This window comes from Carettochelys insculpta, chromosome 1 (genome assembly GCF_033958435.1).
Source record: "Carettochelys insculpta isolate YL-2023 chromosome 1, ASM3395843v1, whole genome shotgun sequence".
In the NCBI taxonomy this organism is placed as follows: domain Eukaryota; kingdom Metazoa; phylum Chordata; order Testudines; family Carettochelyidae; genus Carettochelys; species Carettochelys insculpta.
Genome location: NC_134137.1, coordinates 150,832,142 through 150,854,933, shown reverse-complemented (window position 1 = coordinate 150,854,933; position 22,792 = coordinate 150,832,142). Strand labels below are relative to the sequence as shown.

At 42.0% G+C, this 22,792-nt stretch overlaps 1 protein-coding gene across 5 annotated transcripts in view; it reads right to left on the bottom strand.

Moving 5' to 3' along the window:
* Nucleotides 1-16,506: 16,506 nt before the first annotated feature.
* The window catches only part of REPS2 (RALBP1 associated Eps domain containing 2), a 167,383-nt gene continuing 161,097 nt past the window's right edge, over nt 16,507-22,792 (bottom strand). For all 5 annotated transcript variants that reach the window (XM_074993718.1, XM_074993698.1, XM_074993688.1 and 2 more), the window contains one exon: nt 16,507-21,113. In XM_074993718.1, the coding sequence (XP_074849819.1) occupies nt 21,045-21,113 (69 nt within the window). In that variant the 3' untranslated portion in view covers nt 16,507-21,044. The remainder of the gene's footprint in view (nt 21,114-22,792) is intronic.

Below are 22,792 nucleotides of genomic sequence, written 5' to 3'. Positions count from 1 at the left end.
TAAAAAAAGAAAAAAACAGAGCAATGGGCTGAATTTCCAAAAGAGATGAGTGTTTTTGGTGGTTTAACTCGACTCTGCCAAAAGGCACCTGACTTTCAAAGAGCAAATGCTCAGCATTTTCTAAAACTCAGGCCCATTTATTGTGCCTTAAATTTAAGCACCAATAAACAGAGGCATCAGACATCACTAGTCTCTTCTGAAAATGTACATGATAAGAGAGAAAGAAGGGTCGAGTGCATTAGCCAGGTACATGGGAGGCTCTGTACAATTTCCTTTTGTGATATAGATTTGCTGTGTGAGTCTGAGCAAGTGCTTCGAAATGGGAGTAGTGCCTTGCTGGGAGAGCTGGGCATAATACACAGAAATCCAGCATCTATAAGGCACTTTAATAAAAATATTCTCTGTGAGCTTAATCATCATTTGCCCCACAGGGAATTCTTTGTGTGTTTAAAAAGCCCTTGGGAAGGTCTCTGGGAGAAGACAGAATTAACACTCTCCCCTCATATGGGAAACAAGAAATAATTTCACTGGCCTTTTAGGGTATGTCTACACTGCAGTTAAAAGCCTACAACTGGTCTGTGCAAGCTGACTTGGGTGCTCACAGTGCTGTTTAATTGCAAGATACGGTAGATATCTGATTTCAGGCTGGAGCCCGAGTTCTGGGATCCTCCTACCCCACAGGGGCCTACAGTTGACACTGCAATTAAACAGCCCCTAAACCCAAGTCCAAGTCAGATGGCATGGGCCAACTTTGGGCATCTAAGTGCAGTGTAGACATACTCTTTGGCAACCGTTCCCACTTCAGGTACATGAAGCACATTTCTGATTCATGCTCATTTAGATTTCCTTTACACTGGGATGGTCACATGGCCTCACCTTTGAACTGACATTATGCACTGATCATCACTACCCATGTCAAAAGGTAGGCCAGCATTTGTAGAAACAGGCTATTTCTCAATCACATGCCCATGTGTGCCTTTAACAATGTCAATCACGCTACAGTCTCAGTATCCACACCCTACAGGGCTTGTTAATAACAACATCCCCTAACTGGAGTGAAAATACATTCTGAATCAACTTTGCAAAAGACGGCACCTCAAATACTGGGCAGTTATCTTCCTTTCTGAAGACATGACCATACTGCTGATGTTCTTGCTCATTCATGTCTGCTTTCCCAACAAGAGGCTTTAATAAAACCACCCCATCGCCACCATGTTCTTTTTTAGCTTTGCAGAGAACAGCCAACTCCATACTTGTCCACTCCAAATTCCAATTCAATGGATGAAGTTGCGGTGCTCATAAAAGAAAAATGAGGCGCTTGCCAAATTCAGCTGTCAGTTAGCCTTGGGTAAATGGACTGGGATTATGGCATTTAGAACAGAGCAGAATGTGGCAGTATGGCTTGAGATGGCTGGTCTCCAGCTGGGACAAAGTTCTGTAGCAGATTTCCTAGGTTGTGAAATATTTTGGTTGACACACTGGAAAATCCTCAGCAGCCTAATTGAAATTAAAAAATGATGGGTCTGAATACGACATGAATATAAATAATGAGTACAGGAGACCCAGGGTTATTTTTATACTAGATTTACAACTAAGCCCACATTTTCAATACGCTCCACGTTCTGTTCTGAATGTGTGCCTCCTCGAAGCTGTAGACAGGGAGAGGTAAAGATGTTAGTAGCTTGTGGCTAGGGTGCATTTGTCACCTGGGGGAGGCGGGAGGCGGTTTAGGATTGTGGAGTAAGAGTGTTGGCTAATTATAACTCCCAGCAATGATTAGCAAGACACTTCACAGTGCTGACATTTAAAATATCCATCCTTAAGTTTCTACAGCCCATTGAGATGAATGGAGCAGTTCACTTCTCAGAGCTATTTCAGGTTGTCTGCAGGCTCAGTAAGAGAACATCGCATTTGTTTACACTCATTTCATATTTTCAAAGTTAGGGTTGTGATACTGAATGTTAGAAAAGTCAGTGCTGGAGCATAGTTCTGCAAGAGGTTGATTCTGTAGCAAATTCTGCAACTATGAAATGCACAGGGACCTGTATGCAGTCTGCACTGTGCACTGCAAGCTTCAAAAATCTCCCCTTTCATATTTTTAAAAGGAGCAACTGAAAGATTCTTTTTTCAGTTTAGAAAACCTAGACTTGAAATGCTAGTACACTGGACAACATGAAACTACATATTCAGCTTACAGCGTAAGTCCTTGATATGCAATATGCTTCTGAAAACTCCTCTTCAAACCCTGAGAAATAACATTTGAGGCTGCCATGTAACCTTTTTCTGTGCTTCTCAATCCACCCCCCTCATATCACCCTGAGACATTACAAGAACTTGGACTGTTGCCAGAAGGTCAATAGACTTGGGCTTTGTTACAGATAATACCTAAAAACGTCCCCATTTAAACCAGAGGGTTTTACCTCTGCTGATCTCAATTGCTGGGTTACCACTCAAGGAAAGTGAGGCGGGCTTTCCGATAACCAAGGTACAAGCCGTTTATGAATTTTTAGATTAAAACTGACAACTTGAATTGCATCTAAACACAAACAAAGTCAGGGCTGGATCATGGATCAAACAGCATAATGTTTCGCTGGTGAGAAGTACTCCCAGGCAAACTGCCTGCTATGGACTGTAGCTGAAACTTCTACAATGTCCTTGGGTGCAGCGCCTGGTAGAATATATTGCGATAGCACAAACACAAGGTTATAAGGTGTGGGTCATTGTGACAAAGTCCCACAGCCAAAAAAGGAGCCACAACCAATGTCCCCTCTTATCATTTCTATCCGTGTTTGGATTTTTTTATGCGCACTACAACATACATGAATGTGCACCACCGATAGCAGCATCAAACCAGCTGTGGGAACTCTGCTATTCAGCTGGGTGCCATTTAAATCTCTCCCAAGCAGCCGCACAAGTGCACATCTCACAAGGAACACTGGCCACAACTTTCCTGCTCAGACAACCAAGATTAGCTTGGGCTCCAGCAAGACCCCTAGAGTTTGAACCCCTGGGCATAGTCTCTAGTCATGACAAACAAAATTACCTTTTCGTGCTTCAGAAGCCACGCGCGTTACCTGGAAGTGGGCAACAGGATGAATCACTAGATGAATCCCTGTTCTGTTCATTCCCTCTGGGGCACCTCACATTGGGCAGTGTCAAGAGACAGATACTGGGCCAGATGTACCCCTTCTGAGCCAGTGTGGCCATTCTTAGGTTCTTACAAACTATCTTATCCAGGGTGCATCTCAGCCGGCTAGCTCACAATGAAGTCTAGATCATTCATAGGTCACTCAACGGCATCAGTAATGCTTTTAGAGCCGGGTGTCATTAGCAGTCTGAAAACTTGACAGTCAAACATCATCTTCACCTTAGGCTACGCTACTCTGGGCACCTCTGCGTATGCCTACGCTGCAACAAGACAACTGCAGCTGCTCAGGCCAGCTGACTCAAGCCTACAGGGCTACACAATTGCAGTGTATACATTAAGACGGGGGCTGGCACCTCACAGAGCCCTGAAACTGAATGCCTCCATGACAACTGTGTAGCCCCATACCCTACACCCAATGTCCCAAGCTAGGGGTGGGTATTTGAGTGAAGACTTACACTTTGTACACAAAAGAGGAATACAAAGCCCCACTTCACTTTTGCCACAATCAGCACCTGAATGGGAATGTTTTTCCTGAAAGATTATTGGCCTCTACTGAGCAGCTACAGAAATTCCAAGCCTCCACCAGGTTTGTACTACAGATTCCTGCAAGATATTTGCACCAGCAGGTGTAAGCCTTTGGCAGAATCCTTCCTGACTGTGGTTTAACCTAAAGCAGTGAAATGTAGTGTAAGAGCAGCCACACTGGGTCAGACCAAAGGTCCATCTAGCCCAGTAATCTGTCTTCCGACAGAGGTCAATGTCAGATGCCCCAAAGGAAATGAACAGAACAGGCAATCTTCAAGTGATCCCTCTCCTGTCATCCATTTCCAGCCTCTGACAAAGCCTTTCCTACCCCTCCTGGCTCACAGCCACTGATGGATCTAACCTCCATGAATTTATCTAGTTCTTTTTTGAACCCTGTTAAGTCCTGGTCTTCACAACAGCCCCTGGAAAAGAGTGCCACAGGTCTCCCATGCACTTTATGAAAAAAAACTTCCTTTCGTTAGTTTTAAACCTGCTATCTGTTAATTTCATTTGGTGACCCCCAGTTCTTATGTTACAGGAACAAGCAAATAACTTTTCCTTATCCACTTTTTCTACACCAGTTATGATCTAGCATATCCCAATCCCCCAGCCCCCGTCTCCTCTTCTCTAAGCTGAAAAGTCCTAGTCTCTTTAATCTCTCTTCAGATGGGACCCGTTCCCAACCTCTAAGCACTTTTGTTGCCCTTCCCTGAACCTTTTCCAGTACCAATAGATCTTTTTGGAGATGAAGCGACCATGCCCAAGCAATGGTCTGCAGCACACCCTTCTGGGCCTCTCACATAGGCCTGCAGTGTCCAGCCTCATTTTCTGAGGCATGTCTAATTCCCTTTCACAGCCCCTCTTCTCGGAGGTCCAGCTATAGAGCTAAAAGACGGAATCACCTTCAGTTTCCCTAGTGTCTCTGCCCTCCCCAGCCGCTGCTTGTTCTTTTTCCCATTGTAGTCCTTTGGGTTACCCAGGCCCCACTTCTTGGGCTTTTCTCCCTGGATTCTCAAACTGTCTCCAGAGGGCTTCCCACAACTGCTTCCCTCCAGCATCCACCGAAAGCATCAGCTCAAGCAGCTCTTCCCCTGCTTCCCCACTCCACATACATAGCAAACACTCAAACCTCCCCCATTTCTAGGCCACTCTTTCCACTCTTTTATCACCCAGGTACCTTCCCTTTCGATCCAGCAGGAGCAGCCAGTTGGTTGCACGTGCCTTCCTTTTCAGTCAATTACGCACCAGGCAGTCAGTCACAGGAGCCTTCCCTTGCATCCTTTGGCCATCAGCAAGTTCAGACCCTTATTCCAACATTTGTGGTCTTCAGAAGTGGGCCAGAAATATCAATAAAGAGGTTCTCTTGTATGATAGTCTGTATTTAATTCTAAGTCTAGCTGGCAATCTTGCCGATACAGCTGCTTTTACATTCCAGTGCTTCCATTTCCACTCCCAGATGGAAAGAACTTCAAAAATTGAGAGGGGAAATAAAGTTAAGCAAAACTTTCTCAGACTTTAAGTATGACTTGGTATGATTGATGGGCTGGGATGGATAAAGCAGACACAAGGACCATATCAACCATGATACTGTTGAGTCCCAGCAAACCAGCACCGTATTGTGAGACAATGCCACATTACAATACCCCTACAAAAACTCTGAGAAAGGCCCCTTTGGCAACTTGGTTATTTGGGCTGAGAAACGACATCAAAGCAGGCTTGTTAAGCTCTGTATAATCACATAAGTAAGAGTTACAGTATCTTTACCATGCGAAAAAGAACTAAAATGTGTGTTTGGATCTTCATCATCATCTACTTCTGCTGCTGGAGCTTAATTCACGTACCAGGAGTTAATACAGTTCAAGGACGTGGTCATATCTTTACTTACACCACCACATCAAAGTGTGCTTTAAGCATGCCAGGTGATAACTGTCGTTACCTGGTTCCCCGTAGGGTTGTACATCTGTTTCTTCCGTCTCAGTCAGATTGTAGGTCACGCTGTACTGATGCAGGGTGTGTCACTGCGATGGTTGCTGTTATGATCACAGGTACTGCCATTGCTTTGGGAAAGTACGTGAGTTCCTGCCAACCTGCTTGGTGACACATCACTTTTTCCAGAAAACTTTGCTGTCACTGGATCCAAGAAGTTATTTACTGCTGATAACTTTCTTATAGGCCAGATGCTGTCCTGTTCTCTCTACAAGAACCTTGAGGATATGGCTTTGCTCAAGGCTCATTTGCTGGTGGGTGAAGAACAGTGGCTTCCAACCTTTTCACATTGCACCCCTCATCCCTCTCCAGTCAGGAACTGGGACCAGGAGTGGTGCTGCAGTTGGGGAGGAGGGGCGGGAAGAGGAAACAAGACCAAGAGAGCCAAGGCTGAGGCCAGGCGCAAGGTGCCAAGGTCAGGCCTCAGCTGCGGGGGCAGGTCTGGAGCAAGGCTGTGGTCAGGGCTGGCAGCTGGAGTAGACGTGAGAGAGAGGTGGGGTTGGGTAGCACTCCCTCCTGGCTCCTCTGGGGTCTGGTCCAGGGCCTGCTGGGACCTCCTAAATGGTCTTCTGTGTCCCAGCAGGGAGGTGCAACGCAGAGTTTGAGAACCATTGGTGAAAAGGAAGTGTCCCCCCAAGCCAATGATACGAGGTATATCGACAAAGCAAAAAAAGGAACTGCAGCAGTGAGTCTCAGACACCTGCATCAACTGTCCTCATGCTGAGGAGCTAAGAACAGCAGTGTGGAGGTTTGCGCTCAGGCTAGAACTCAGGCCCTGAGACTCCAATTATGAGCTCTAGACCCAATGTTTACCCTGCTTTTGGTAGCTCCGTGAGCCCAGGTCAGCTGACCCAGGCTCTGAGACTCACTGCTGAAAGTGGATTTTTTGTTACTGTGTAGACACAGCCTGGGAGTGCAGCAGGTTCACCACTGGTCTGCAGCCACTTCAGGACAGATCATTGACTCTGGCAGCAGCTGATCTGTCGTTGAGCCATGTAACACCGGACCTTCTGGCCAGTCTGAAAACTTGCTCCACAGAGGTCCTGCTACGCCTGAGGCTTTCCATACTCCTCTAGCGGAGCAGCGCTTGGCACTCAGGACGCAACAAATGACCAATTACATTGGTATCACACATGCAATGTGCTCACCATAGAAGGTATCCTGGCATCCTTACGCGTGTTGGCAACAGGATTGCTAAGAAAATTAACAGTTACCAAAGACTCCTGTGCTGCTCTGTGTATTGTGTTTCAAATGGGAACTGTTTGACTTAATCTAGCTAAGGTACTTATATGGATTCCATTACCAGTGCCTGTCTCTTCTTCTCAATCAGGGACATCAGCACTTCAGTGTGGGCTTCAAACCAATCAGCAGACTTGACTGTCTTCTTCCCAAAGGTAGATATTGCAGTATTAATAACTGTACTCAGAGAGTAGTTATTAATGGTTTTCAATCCTGCTGGAAAAGTATAACTAGTGGGGTTCCGCAGGGGTCTGTTTTAGGACCGGTTCTGTTCAATATCTTCATTAACGATTTAGATATTGACATAGAAAGTACACTTATTAAGTTTGCAGATGATACCAAGCTGGGAGGGGTTGCAACTTCTTTGGAGGATAGGGTCATAATTCAAAAGGATCTGGATAAACTGGAGAAATGGTCTGAGGTAAACAGGATGAAGTTTAATAAGGAGAAATGCAAAGTGCTCCACTTAGGAAGGAACAATCAGTGTCACACATACAGAATGGGAAAGGACTGCCTAGGAATGAGTACAGCAGAAAGGGATCTAGGGGTTATAGTGGACCACAAGCTAAATATGAGTCCACAGTGTGATGCTGTTGCAAAAAAAAGCAAACATGATTGTAGGATGCATTAACAGGTGCGTTGTGAACAAGACATGAGAAGTCATTCTCCCGCTCTACTCTGCGCTGGTTAGGCCTCAGCTGGAGTATTGCGTCCAGTTCTGGGCACTGCAGTTCAGGAAGGATGTGGAGAAATTGGAGACGGTCCAGAGGAGAGCAACGAGAATGATCAAAGGTCTAGAGAACATGACCTATGAAGAAAGGCTGAAAGAACTGGGCTTGTTTAGTTTGGAAAAGAGAAGATTGAGGGGGGACATGATAGCAGTTTTCAGGTATCTAAAAGGGCGTCATAAGGCAGAGGGAGGGAACTTGTTCTTCCTTGCCTCTGAGAATAGGACAAGAGGCAATGGACTGAAATTGCAGCAGGGGAGGTTCAGGTTGGACATTAGGAAAAAGTTCCTAACTGTCAGGGTGATCAAACACTGGAACGAATTGCCAAGGGAGGTGGTAGAATCTCCATCACTGGAGCTATTTAAGAAGAGGTTAGATAGATGGCTTTCAGGGATGGTCTAGAAAGTGCTTGGTCCTGCCATGAGGGCAGGGGGCTGGACTTGATGGCCTCTCAAGGTCCCTTCCAGTCCTACTCTCTTCTATGATATGTAGTGGCAGGCATGTGATCCATCAACTATCAACAGGTCATTACCTGCACCATAGGGCTGTGAATGAGCACCTCGATTAAGGATTGGATCACTTGGAAGCACTGGACAGGTAAGTATACTCTTGCTGTTGTTGAGTTGAAACGAGCCCCTACAAACTCTGTATTTTGTGTGGGCACAGTCATTGGTTTTTGTAAATTGACAATGAGGCCTAAGGATTGGAACATCTTCATAGTGACAGATATCATCTGAAGGACATCCAATAGGGAGCGCCCTTTGAGAAGACAGTCGTCCAGGTACGGGAATATTAAAACAGCCAGATGATGCAGATATACTGACACCACTGCAAGGGACTTTGAGAAAACCCTGGGTGCTGTCGAGAGGCCTAAGTGCAATACCCAGTTTTGAAAATATTCTGTTTCCACCATAAACCAAAAGAAGCATCTGTGAGCTGGGTGAATCATTACATGAAAATATGTGTCCTCTAAGTCTAGGGCTGCAAACCAGTCTCTGTAGTCCAGTGCAGTGCTTATGGAAGCAATAGTAATCATCTTGAAGTGTTGTTTGCATAGTTAGCAGTTTAACACCCTTAGGTTGAAATTGAGTTTCCAGCCCCCTCTCTTTTTCTCCATAAGAAAGTAAAAGCAAAAGCCCTTCCCCCTCTGAATTTGTGAGGTACCCACTCCACTGCTCCTATCATGAGGGGGGAATTGACCTCTTGTTCTAAGAAGGTCTCATGAGAGTGGTCCCTGAAGAGGGACAGGGTGGGTGGAGTAGTGGGTGGTGTGGCAGGGAATGAAATGGCATAGCCTGCCGAAACTATTTCCAGTACCCACTTGTCTGTGGTGATCTTGGACCACTGGTGGTAAAAAGGGCACAGCTGATAATGAAAGAGACGTTGGGTTGGTAATTCGCATTAGACCATGGAGATGGTAGCACACACCTCAATGGAGGAGTCAATGTTGCTGCTTTGGGTTTTGTGGAGGTGGATTGCACTGTTGTTGGTTATGCCTTCTAGATGGTCTATAGGGTTGTCTTGATTGATCATAGCCCCTCTGCAGATAAGACTGCCATTGGTATGGGTAAGTGTATCATCTCTGATACGGGTAAGAGCTCTTTCTTTTGTAGGGTGGAGCATACATGCCTACAGTGCTAAATGTTGTTCGAGAGTCTTTGCTGGAATGTAATACAGTATCTACAGCGTCAGCAAATAATTTGCTTTTGTCAAAATGCAGGTCTTTGACCTTGGTCTGTAGTTGCTTAGGTATCCCAGAAGTCTGAAGCCAGGATACTCACCTCATAACCACAGCTGTTGCCATGGAACGTGCAACAATACCAGTGGCATCCAAGGCTATCTGTACTCCTGTTTGAGATGCTGCATAACCCTCTTAAACAATTACCTCAAGAATAGGCTTCTCGGAATCTGATGAGTGATCCATGAGGGTTGTTAATTTCATATAATCATCAAAATTATGATTAGACAAGTGCACAGCATAATTAGCTATGCACAATAGGAGGGTAGAAGAGGTATAGACTTTTCTCCTGAACAGATCTAGCCTTTTGGCATTCTTGTCAGACACTGTGGATATATATTGGGGTACCTTAGACCTTTGCTGTGATGATTATACCACCAGAGAGTTAGGCTGAGAATGATTAAATAGGAATTCCATCCCCTTGGATGGTACAAAATACTTTTTGTCCAACCTCTTGTTAGTGGCTGGGATGGAAGCAGGGGTTTGCCAGATGTAATTTGTTGCTTCCATTATGGCATCATCCAGTGGGATGGTAATCTTGGATTCTGCTGAGGGTCTCAAGTTCTTTAAAAGACTATGCTGTTTCTCTGGGACTTCAGCTATTTGAATGTCCTGACTTTGAGCCACTCTTTTAAAATTGTCTCAAATCATCAGAAGGGGAAGAGTTGCCCGGGATAACCGCAGCATCCGAGGATGAAGAGGGTACGTCTGTCTGGTATAAGTTTCCATGCGTTCCTCTAACCGCCCTGGTTGGTCCTCCGTCAGCTCCAATAGGGTGGCAGTTACAGACTGGGCCTGTGGAGATGGCTGTGACAGCAGTGGTGGAGGGGTAGCTGAACACCTGTACCCTTGTCTGGATTCAGGAGAGGTCTCTCTAGATCTGCTGTGGTAGTGGTATCGCTGATGGTGGTTCCTGTGAGTGTGAGGGTAGCAGCATGAGTGAGTGTCCGGGGACAAGGAGCGAGAGATGGAGCATCTCCTGTACCCAGGATGATGGTAAGAGTAAGGCTGGTATGACAACCTCAAAGACAGTGGAGGTGTAGGGGACCTGAGGTAGCCATGGCTGTAGGCATGATGTAGTTGCTCCAAGAAGGGGGATGGTGGTCTTAGGAACGGCGATGGAGGGGACATTGGGTGTTGAAATGATGACGGCACCGGGGGAGAACAAGGAGACATGGGTCGAGGAGAGAATGTGGGTAGGATTGGTAACTGAGGCGATAGGCTATGGTGCCGAGTCTTGGCCTGAGCCTTCTTTCGTTCCCTCCAAGAGCTGGTGTCCATCAGCACTGCATGTGGTTCTGGATGAATCAGTGCAGATAACCCCAGTACCGTAACCAGTGCTGGGACTGTCGGTGCCACCGGCTCAGCTGCCACCAGTTCTAGAGGCACGGTGGGCAGTGCTGGGGGTAGTTCTGGTGCCAACTGGTCTTTAGGTGTTGGCACCAATGAGCTCCATGAGCCAGTCGGTTCTGGGTGGGATTCTTGCACCAGCACCAGGGGAGTTCATTTCTGAGACTTAGGCTGCTTGACCTCATTAGCCAGTGAGGAAGCTCAGCTCTCAATATGACTCGTCACCAGATGAAACAATACAAGATCAAGTCAGAGATAATTTCTTTTTTCTTATGGCCTTCCGGGGAAACCAGTGAGGCTGCTCAGGATTTCTGATCCACTCCCATGCCTTCAGGTGTTGGTTGGTCAGCGGTATCAGGCTGGAGAGCTTTTTCAAACAGAATCATTGTCAGTCTCATTTCTCTGTCCTTTATAGCTCTTGCTGTGAGTTTAGAGCAATGTGGGCACTTATGAGGCACATGGGACTCTCCTAAGCAGCGTATGCATTGAAAGTGGCCATCTAAGGCCGGCATTGCCTCCCAGCACGAGTCACACTTTTAAAAACCCAATGCAGGCATTTTAGCAGAACAATAGAGCTGGGTAAGAGCTTAGCTCTTCGAATTACAAACAAGGTGGCAGAACAAACTATTAAACATACAAACTCTACTAAGAAACTTTTATAGAACTTTAACTTTTTTTTAAATGCTATAACTGGTAAATATAAAACTATTACTACTACTAAAAACTCAGTAGAAACTAGCAAAACAAAAAGGCAGTCCAGTAGCACTTTAAAGACTGAGCGCTGCTGGACTGCCTTTTTGTTTTGATAGAATATAAACTAACACAGCTATCTCTCTGTTACTATTCAGTAGAAACTACGTACAATGAATAACGAAGATCAAAAGCTGTTTTTCAGATGTGCTTCTGAGGAGTGCAGAAGTCAGTCTGCAGCCAAGAACATTTGAGAAGAAATGGCTCAGACTGGATCATGCACGTGACTAGAAGAGCACAAAGGGCCCGGTGCCCTCTGGTGCATTCACGATTCAAAGGGCAACTGCTTTGCAAATCTCCGACCTGCAGCGCTGGGTCTGGCCCAACACCTGATATGGAGCACCCATAGGCACTCGAAGAAGAAGTAATGTTCTCAGTCTGGTTTCTGTGTGGACAATATTAACACCGTTATAGTGACTTGCACTAACTGCCCAACCTTGTTGACAATTTCTGCAGAAAAGCCATGGATCAGTGTAGAAATTCAACTACTGTACCATTTCATTCTTACAAGTGGTTCCTTTGATATCATAGGTAAGGCACAATGGCAAACCAGTGGAAAGAAATTTCTGAAAGAAACATTTCCTTTGTATATAACTACAGAAATTCAATTTCTTGTAATATCCTCTGGTACATTTCTTAGGCTCTAAACTTCATAAGGAAAACAAACAGAGAAGTTTGAAATAAATATGTGATTTTGATATTGAAAATATTTTTATTGTTGCAAATCATAAACTATTGTACAGATTAATTGAATGTAAGCTTTTATTTCATAACAACAGAAGCTATTCCCTTTACTTAATGTAGCTACTTATAAATCCTGTGGAATGTTTTAAGATTGTTGTATGAGTAAATGTATATTATGATTCAACTTCAATGATGCCAGTTTACAGCTGCAAGATATTTAGTACTTTTCTTAAAATGACAGATGCCGGAATTAAGTGACTATATCAGAACTCTTCGATTTTTCAATAAAACAATTGTAGCCATCATAGTTGTGGAGAAAATGTGACCCAAGTGCGTCTTAAGGACTCAGAAATTAGAAGGTAAAAAAAGAGTCATAATGTTTTTTTAAGACACATTAAAGATTTTGAAGAGCCTGGCACATGAAGCTTGAATTGTTTGGATAGGCAATATGCTAATTTAAAGGACAAAATCAAATTGAAATATCAAATATGTTTAAGTAAATTCTCTTACTTTACCACAATGTAGAATTCTCAAAAAACTGATAATTTTCAAGTTTAATTTAGTTTTCACCATTTGTGCTGCATATGTCACTCATCCTGGACAATGAAAATAGATTGGTTAATTTCACTTTTGTTTCTAGTGTGATCACAGGAATACTAGTTTTTGCTTCCTGGGCCCAACCATATGACATGTGCCAAGGTTAGAGAAAGTTACTCCCATGGCAGAGGTCAGCATTCTCCATGACTTATGGCGGTGCTTCCACTTTCCTTCTTGCTTAATACAAAATGTAAAACAATTTTATATTTGTAAATTCTTCGAGCTTCTCAATTTGTGCAGAGGTATGTTCTGCAGAGTGGCACAGTGGCTCTTAGTCGTTAGAGAAACTCTAGCACAACTCCTGGACGGGCTATCTGAATGTAGCAGCTGTTTAAAATATGGTAAAAGTGAATACTTACATTATGGTAGCACCCTTTGCAGCCCGTTTAAATATCAATGTTAGTATATCAAATCAATCAAGGAAATAAAGAAGGGCCTACGCATGAAGTTCAGCTCCCGATGAAAGCTTTCACCATATTCTTGAAAGCACAGACATAGGTTTCTGGTTTGGTACCCCTTGTGAGTGTATGTCTTCACTATGGGGAAGATTGACTTGGTCAATGTCGACCTTCCTGGATTCGATTTCATGCACCTAGTAAGGATGCCGCGAAATTGAACCATCTGGGGTTGGCAGTCAACCTCTGTACTCAATATCCTGAGGAGTACGGGAGGTCGTCAATGGTCAATTTCTCCCATCAACCTTTCTCTCTCTGAGGACAGCCAGATAAGTCCATTCCAGCTACACAACTGCTGTAGCTAGAATTGTGCATCTACAATCAACTTTAACGTCTACTGTAGATCTTGCCTAAGTAATCAACTGACAACACAGTTCTAAGGAAGCACCTTTTGAAATACACAAGTTCTTCCACTGATTCAGAAAGTAATGAGCACAAGAGCTGATGATGGCAAGTTTTTGAATAGTTTTTTGGATATTTGTAAAAAATAGAATATTACCAAGATGGATCATTTGCACGACCCGTGTTATGAAACATTTTGGACTAAATTTTCAAGCGTGAGTAGTAAATTTGGCTGCCTCCATTTCTAGTGCCCTGTTTAAAACACCTTTAAAAGGCCTTAGTGTTCAGTGGGCAGGTGAATTGTGTCTTGAGTTAGGCACTCACAGTCATTCATCACTTTTGAAAAATTATGCCTGTGAGACCTAACGCAAATGAAAGCAGCTCTGGCCTCTAAACCACTAGTATAACTGGAAGCCCCTTGGTTCAATTTCAGCATTTAGTATCCTTCAGGAAAAATGGTGATTTCTGAACTGAGAGAGGTAAGTCATCCATTAGGTTTCTTCCTCTGAGATAAGAATATTGAATTCATAGTAAACAACAAATGCTTTGTACCAGCCTGATGAATGCAGGTAGGACTAGTTTAACACACCCCTAATCTGTGACAAATAGAATGAACAGCTTGATTGTTTAAGTGACCCAGGAACAGAATGGTTAGGATATCAAGTGGCAGCTTTGCATCTAAACCTTTGTACAAAGCTGTAACCAGCAAAGCTTTTTAAAAAGCCCTTTTTCTGTGGGAGAGGAAGAAAAACTGGCAAGAGCAGAAGAGATTCCCTGCTGCCTAAGTATGAATGTTTCATCCTTTCAGTGTTTCTTTTCTGCCTTCTCACCAGGTGCTGTCAGCACAGACAGATATGATAAATTGCCCCTTGTTTTCTTTCATGACCCTAAACATTAACACATACTCCATCTTGAACTCCATTTTCAAATGGCAACACACACACACACACACACACACACACACTTGAAGTTTTTAAGTCCTAGCTTGACAAAGTTCTGCTAGGATGACTTAGTTGGGGTTGATCCACTTTGGGCAGGGGGCTGGACTCTATGACCTCCTGAGTTCTCTTCCAGCCCTCGGATTCTATGACTCTAAGATGTTTGCCATTTTGTTATGCCTGTTCGTATGGCTGAGACTGACTTTATTTTACAGTTTTGTCTGGCTTGAGGAACCTGGCTTGTATACAGTAAATGGGTTTTGTACCCTGGTCTGGTAGTTCCTATTTGTGTACGTCCAACTACAGCAGCTGCACCCCCTATAACAGCCACAGGATAATGGTTGAGAGATTTGAGAAATGCTTTTGTGAACTGAGGATATGGTGTACTGGAAGGGGAAACTGCTACCAAAGGCCTGGGACAGTCAGTATGGGGAGGCTGGCGTAGGGGTCTAAAACATAGACCAGGTGCAGTATACGGCATTTAAAATGAGTTGCACTGATACTGTCCAGGATTATCATCTCTCGGGAGCACAGGGCCACCCCCTGATTAACCTCATGTTATTTATTGTAAGTTAGCAACTGGGTGACTTCCACATTTCAGTGTAAAAGATACATAGTCCATATTATTATATAGCCACCAGCACAACCATAAAATTATCCCATGTGGTTTCTGGTTCAATCCATTTACATGGCCAGACCCCGGATTTTATTTTGGCTTGGGACTACAGCTATATGTATGCAGATTATACCCTAATTGTGGTTTGACCATTCCTTCAGCAATCATAGGTCCAACTCTTGTTTTTCTCTTGCTTGGGGAAATTAAGCAATTTCATTTACTTCCCCTTGCATACCAAAGGACCAAGATGAGGCACAGAACTCTCAGAAGGAAAACACTGGTCGAGTAGGCAGGGGACACAATGGACAGAAAAGAAAGGAAGGATATGTGTGGAGATTGACAAGCAAGGAAACTATCATAACAAGAGGGGAACACTTAACATGGAATTATTGTCAATTAAATTAGTTGAAGAATAAAAAAAGGTCTTCAGCTTCTTCCACTTTTCTCCCTTCTTTCAATAAGAACGATTTGCCATAGTGGAAAGATATTTTTTCTTTTACAAATATGTTAAAAACATTAACTTAAACTTGGAGAGCCAAACTAAAATCATATCAAGGCTTCCCAGAATATCACAGAAGCATAAAAATTAAAGACTAGAAGAATCATCCAAATCCATCCTGCTTGTCAATGCCTCATTGCTCCATACAGTATATTCTTAAAAGTTCTTACTGTGGCTTTTTTCCTCATATGCACCCAGGGACATATTTATGGGCTAGTAAAGCATCCGCTGTCATGCTTTAATGCTATATGAATTTATTTACAACTCATTATTAATTATTTCCTTTTTTAAAACCACAGTCTTTGAATAGCAGTGAAATTAAGCTATAGAAATCACAGTGGCCAAGAGACGGAAATAATCTATTTGTCCATCTAATCTAGCTCTCTGCCAATGAGAGAGTCCTTTCCAATGACACAATATGTAGTATTTGGCCAGTCTGATTTTTATTGCCTCAAGTAATGACGGGCACCCACCACTTCCTTGCAGTCTAACAGCATTCACTGTTAAGTTGAATGAGAGAAAACACCATGTTTATTTACTCATCATTTTATCCCATCAATCTTGCTTACGGACTCTCAGACTGCCTCAATATTCTCATTGAAGAATTTTACTTATATTCTTCAAAACTGAAATTAGTATAATTTTTGGCAAGGTGAACTTTTGCAAAGGAGGGGTGAAGTCCTGACTCCATCGAGGTCAAAAAGGCCAGGATTTAACTCAAAACTTTTTAATATTCTCTCCCTTACACACAGACACCCACCCAGCCACCTGTTGGCCTGAGTCTGCAAATTAAATTCTCAAAGGCTGGCCATGTTAACATGGCATCTTTTCATACCAAAACATCGTTTCTCTTCCATTTTCATATAATCTGTACAAATGACATTCTCAACAAAACACAGGCAGCAAGACAATCTGACTCCATGGTAGCTTTTTATTTTAGTATAGCACCCAGTTTCATACATTTTCTAAAGTTGGATGTGCATAGTATAGAATAGTATATAGCTTGCAATCTACCACATTAACATTTCTGCAGCTGTGAAAACAAAGTTTTCTGGAATATGGGTATCAACTATACTGTATAAGTAAATGTACAAATATATATTTTTCACTCCATGGAATTTTAAAATTTTACATGATCAGCAGTAAGTTTCCCAATACCAATTTTCTATCAAATGATCAATAGCAGACAAATATGTAATGCACAGTTTCATGAAGACAATAAAGGAAAGCTTCAGAATATATATTTCTTCTCAAATACATAATCTCATTTGGGATAGTCATGTCTCGAAAAATAAAGTTTTCACTCTAGTTGCTGAAATATCTTGGTTCATTACCCCTCTTTCCTATCCTGCTTTTATAACACCAACTACTTCTTGTCAATTAAGGTGTATATGTGCTGAAGGCTAAAAGATAGGCAGTACTGGAGAAGTAATGCTCCTCCCTTTCAGACTGGAAGCTTTCACAAACTGTCTTTGCCATAATCTGGGACTGAAACTTGGCAGAGGCAGCTTCTACAGGAGGAAGAGATAATTTCCACATTAAGGTTATCGTAAAGCATCTTCTGAAGAGCTCCAAATCACAAACATCCCATAGGGTCAGTTCCACAATGCAAACAATTGTCCTCCAGTACTGTAAGGTCTGAAGTAGGGTTTGAGGTATTTCTAATTTTAGGTTAGACCATCACCTGAATAAAACCATCTACCATGGTTGGGTGTGCCAAGTGCAGTATGTGAAATGACAAGAGAGACTCTGAGTACATAGGAAGCTTGACATGCTAAAAGAAAGTTGAAAGAGTGACTGGAGAGTTTACTGCATTAAAACCATCTCTCATCCTGTAAAACTAGGCTTGGAAGTAATATTTCAAGTTAAAGCTGACATTTCTGAATCTAACTAACCAGGCTGAACTTGCTAATTTTGATTGATTGGTATTTTTAATCCAGCAACACAGAAGCTATAATAAAAGACTTTATATAAATGTCCATAGTGTCCTAATACTAGTTTTTATAATCAGGAGAATGTCAATTTTTAATATTTAAACAGTGTTCTGCGTTTGTATAGCCTGTATTTAAACAGGTCCCCATAAGCTTGTTCAGTATGTCTGATACCAAGCCACTTTATACATTTAGAACTGAAATAAAATGGCCTGGTTTTCAACCAGTTCTTAGCACTCAGCTCATACTGACTTCTGTGGGACTTGCAGATGTTGAGCACTTCTGAAAATCGGGCCATTACGAGTATTTAATTTTAGGCACCCATGCTTGAAAAGTTTAGCCCAAGGCTAAAATTTGAACTTATCTGTGAAACCTTGGAGCCAAAGTCACAAGAGTACTTAGGAGCTCTGGAAGTGACTTCAGAGTTTAAAGTCCCAAGTCACTTAAGCAGCGACCATCTCCCCCTCCCCACATGCATTGCTGACACTGTTGAGAATGATGCCTCCACAGTGAACATGATCTGTCAGCAGAGGGAGCTAGTGAACACCCTGTGGCAATTTTTGTTTTTGTCAACTTTTGGGTGTCAACATAAGTTTTGCCAACAAAACCTGGTTGTGTAGAGATGGCTTATCAGCCTTATGGTTCAGGATGACTAAGGACCTGCCTACAATTAAAAGTCTATACTGATGGAGCTGTGCCAATGTAGCACTTCAGCAAAGACACTAACTACTCTACCAGGAGGTTTTCAGCACAAAGTACTCCACTGCCCTGAGAGGTGGCAGCTGTGTTGACAGGAGAAGCCCTCCCACTGGCACAGCACTGCCTATACCAGCATTTATGTCAGTATAACTGCTTTGCTTGGGGCTATGAACTTTTCAGATCCCTGAATGACAAAGTTATATCAACATAAGTTGCTAGTGTAAGCCAACCCTAAGTAACACATTCCGTTGACATTCATCCAAGTATCCTGATTAATAACAAGAAATTATTATAAGAGTATTTTGCATGACAGATCTTCAAAAAATCCCCATAAGCTATTTTTCTCCACCCTAAGAGTAGCCTCTTACTCAATGAGTCATTCCATTGAAATAAATGGTGCTTCTTGTGAAGTAAAGAACTACTCAACATGAGTTAAGTTTGCAGAATCTCACCCAAAGTGCTTAACAAAACTTGCACATTTCTTAAGAGTTGAAAACCTTCTTCCTAACATTCAGGATCACAAATATGTAAAGTGCTGCTCAATTCTGGTTTTAAAGTGGTTTTGTTACTTAAAAACAAAGAAAACAAGAATTAAAAAAATTAGTTCACTAAAATCTAATAATTCAATTTTGCAAATGAAACAAATGACTTGCATACGCAGTGTTGGTTGCAAGATATTAGCGAGTCGGGGGTAACACCTTTTACTGGAACAACTTTTGCTGGCAAGAGAGACAAGGTTTTCAGCTACAAATCTTGTTCTCTCACTAACAGCAACAAGTCCAATTTTTCTTTTAACTTTATTTAGTGTGTGCACAGTTGTCTAGCCAAGTAATGGTATGTTCATTGGCCTGATACAGTTCTAAAAGAAATTACCTCACCCACCTTGTCTCTCTAAGAAAGACTGGTATAAGTTCTGAACATTGTCACTAATCGGGAAGACGATGGCAGATTTCTTCTGCAGCTTGTGGGAAGAAGCAGTGATTCTAACTTTACTTAGTCACAAGCCATGATCGCTATCCTGATTCCAACTGCAGAGCAGTAACACAGAAGAAGTCAGAAATCCAAAAATTCATTTGTCATAGACATGAAGAGGAGTGAGCTAGCTAAGGAGTGACATTAACAAATAAACTTTCAGTTAACACAGTTTCGCGAATGTGAAGGCTTCCCTCCTACCATTGGAATAATGTTTTATACACTCAGAATCCATATAAACTTCAGCCAAGGGAGTCTGTGCAGTCACCATGTCAACTTTAAACATTTACACTGATTTCATTCTTGTTTGACGTCTTGATGAAACTTCTGGCTGTTCTACTACTCCACTGCAGCTTTTTCACATTTATCCATTTCACACCATATCCTGACAGGAGACTGGCTAGTTATTTCTAACCCACCCTTGGGGAGCATTCCTAAACTAGATGGCTAAAACATCAAAAATAATAGAGAAAAAATGTATGCGGAGCTTTTGCAAACTTAATGCAGATGCTTAGTTTACATTACTGAGCAACAGACTATACAGTGCATCACATGCCAGGTTGCAATAGGGAAAGGAAAGAGAGAAGACAGCATGCGTGCTGTTTTCATCAGTGAGACGTACGTCAAAGGGAAGAGGCAGATTTCATTATTTCTAAAGCTGCCTGTTATAAGAGGATTTGCCCAGAAACTAAAAGGCTCATTAGAAATGTTCCATTTTCAGAAGTCTTGCAGAGGACTTAATCCAATGTGCACTGAAGTCAACAGAGAGGTGCCTATCAATTGCAATTGGCCCCAGATCAGAGCCCGGCAGAGTACTCTAATGTTAATCTCTCTCTTTGGGGAAAGGAAGGATCCTGGGAGTCTCCTCCTGTAAGGAGCATCTCCTGTGCACTATTAAGGCCACTCAATGAACAACCCTGGTAGGATTAATTTCTTTGAACCATAGTCATTAAAAATCCTACCTAGGGCATATACATACCTGTAATTCATTTGGAACCAAACATCTTGTTCGGGTCCTTTAAAAATGCAAGACAGCTAGTGAAACAGGAATGCAGACCAATGCAAACAGACATGAAATAAAACCAGTGTCTCAAAAGAGAAGCAGACTATGTGCTTTCTTTTAACTTACATTGGTAAAATTACAATGCTGCTGTTCTAACAAGCAAACATTAATTACACACAGAGAAACGTGCCACTTTCTAACTTTTCCTGCGGGTACAGCTCAGAAAATGAGTTTAAAAAAATTCTAAAATCAGCATGTTTCAACACTTTTTAGTTCTCAAAACTCTTTTTTCCCCACATGATTTTTAACTTGTATAAAACAAACCCTGTAATATTTATGACACACAACTAACAATCACAAATGGCACTAACAAGACAAGTAACTGATCGTGAATACAGACCATCTGTAGGATTATTTTTATTCTCTTTTGTGTTTTAAAACCTCACCCAAGAAACCACCTTAGAATAGGGACTTTGCATATAAAAAAGAATTGTGAATCCATGTCACTTTTCGTAATTGGTTTTCAAGAATATATCTCAGTAATTCTGTAAATAAATAAGCTATTAATTTCAGTCACATAATTGATTATGGTGGTTGACACATTTTGTAATACGCTGATGGACAAGTGGAAAACAACTCATTTCTCAGACATAGTGTAACCTATGGTTTGCCATCTATTTCATTTTTCCTCTTCATCTGCAGGTGAAAATGTGCAAGAGGGCGTGTGCAAAAAACCCAACTCCAGTTCCGCTTTTCACAGTGCCTTTGCTTTCTATAGATTTGTTGTGCTAATACAGTCAAAAAGTTCTTGTCCATTTATCACCATTAAACAACGTATGGAAGGTCACAAGACAGTTACAGGACGAAGCTGATCCAACTGAGTCTCCAAAGCAATTCTTTCTTTGTGAACTTCCTGCAGCACAGAGAAAAGAGAAATGCTGTAACTTTTGTGGCACCCACACATACAATGCGGCATTACTAAAGAGTAGTCTAGTAACAGCTGGCATTTACGACAGCTCTCAACTTCATACCACTTACATGCTGTTTTATACTTTCAAAGCACCATTCAAAAATTGGACAATTAATCCTCACAACAATGTACTGAGATAAGCAGAATTATTCCATTTGTACAGATGGTTGCAGATGGTTAGTGACTTGCCAACGTGGCCAATGAGAGGAAGCACAGCAGAAAGGTACACTCGAGCCACCTGGGTTGAATTCCCTGCTTGTCACTGTATCGCTCACTTCCCTGCCTGTAAACCAGGGAGAACCGCACAGTCTGACCTCGCAGAGTCTTGTGCGATTCAATACACTAAAAGACTGCAAAGTGCTCAGATGTGGAAAGGGAGGGCATAAGAGAAAGACTAAATATTTATAATGGTGGCAGAGTGTTTGTTATTAAACTTATAACATCCTTCCCCAGGGTCAATCCACTGGGCCATCCTGCCTCTTTTAATCTTACTATTAGGGCAATCAAGCAACTAAAATTGATCATGATTAACTGCACCTTTAAAAATAACAATAGAATTTAAGTATTTTGGATGTCTTCTATATTTCCAAATATTTTGATTTCGGTCACTAAACAGAACACGAAGTGTAAAATGCTCAATTGATATTTATTTTTGGTTACAGATATTTGCATTGTAAAAACCAAAAGAAACAGCATTTTTCAATTCTTCTCCTATAAGTACTGTAGTGTAATCTCTGCTCATGACAGCTGAACTTACAAATGTAGAATTATGTACAAAAAAAGCTGTACTCAAATAAAGTAAAACTTTAGAGCCCACAAGTCCATTCAGTCCTACTGTTTGTTCTTCCAGTTGCTCGGACAAACAAGATACAATAAACTCTTTCATATCCAGCAGCCCCGGGACCAGGAGGTTGTCAGATATTCAGACATTCTGGATAATAGAGAGGTATCCCTAGCAATGCATAACACTAAAGAAAAACAAACTTAGATATAAAGAAACAAACAAAACTGTATGCAGAGTACTTTATTTATCAATAACAGTAGTATTGTACGCTGTAAATTTATACTGCATTTGCTGTATTTATTTGTATTTACTTTCACTATACTGTACTTATGGAAAACATAACTAAAATTTACTTATAGTTAAAATCCTGGTTATTTGAGCATTCCAGATGATAAAATGTTGGATAAGAAAGAGTTTACTGTATAATACTGTATAATACTGCCTGCTTTTTGTTTACAATATCACCTGAAAGTGAGAATAGGGATTTGCCTGGCATGTTGTAGCTGGCATCACAAGATATGTATGTGCCAGAAGCACTAAGGAGCCGCATGTTCTTCTGTGCTACAAACACCATTAAAAGGGACATATATCTATACTGATGATGGTTTCTGCTTGATAATGATTGAAAGCAGCATGGACCGACATACATTTCATTTTCACCATCTGAATCAGATGTCACCAGCAGAAGGTTAAATTTAATTTCTGGTGGTTTGTGTTGCTCTTTTAATACTTCTGAAAGCATGTCCCACACTGCATCCCTCTCAGATTTTGGAAGGTATTTCAAATTCTTGATCCTTGGGTTGAGTATTTTAGCTACCTTTAGAAATCTCACATTGAT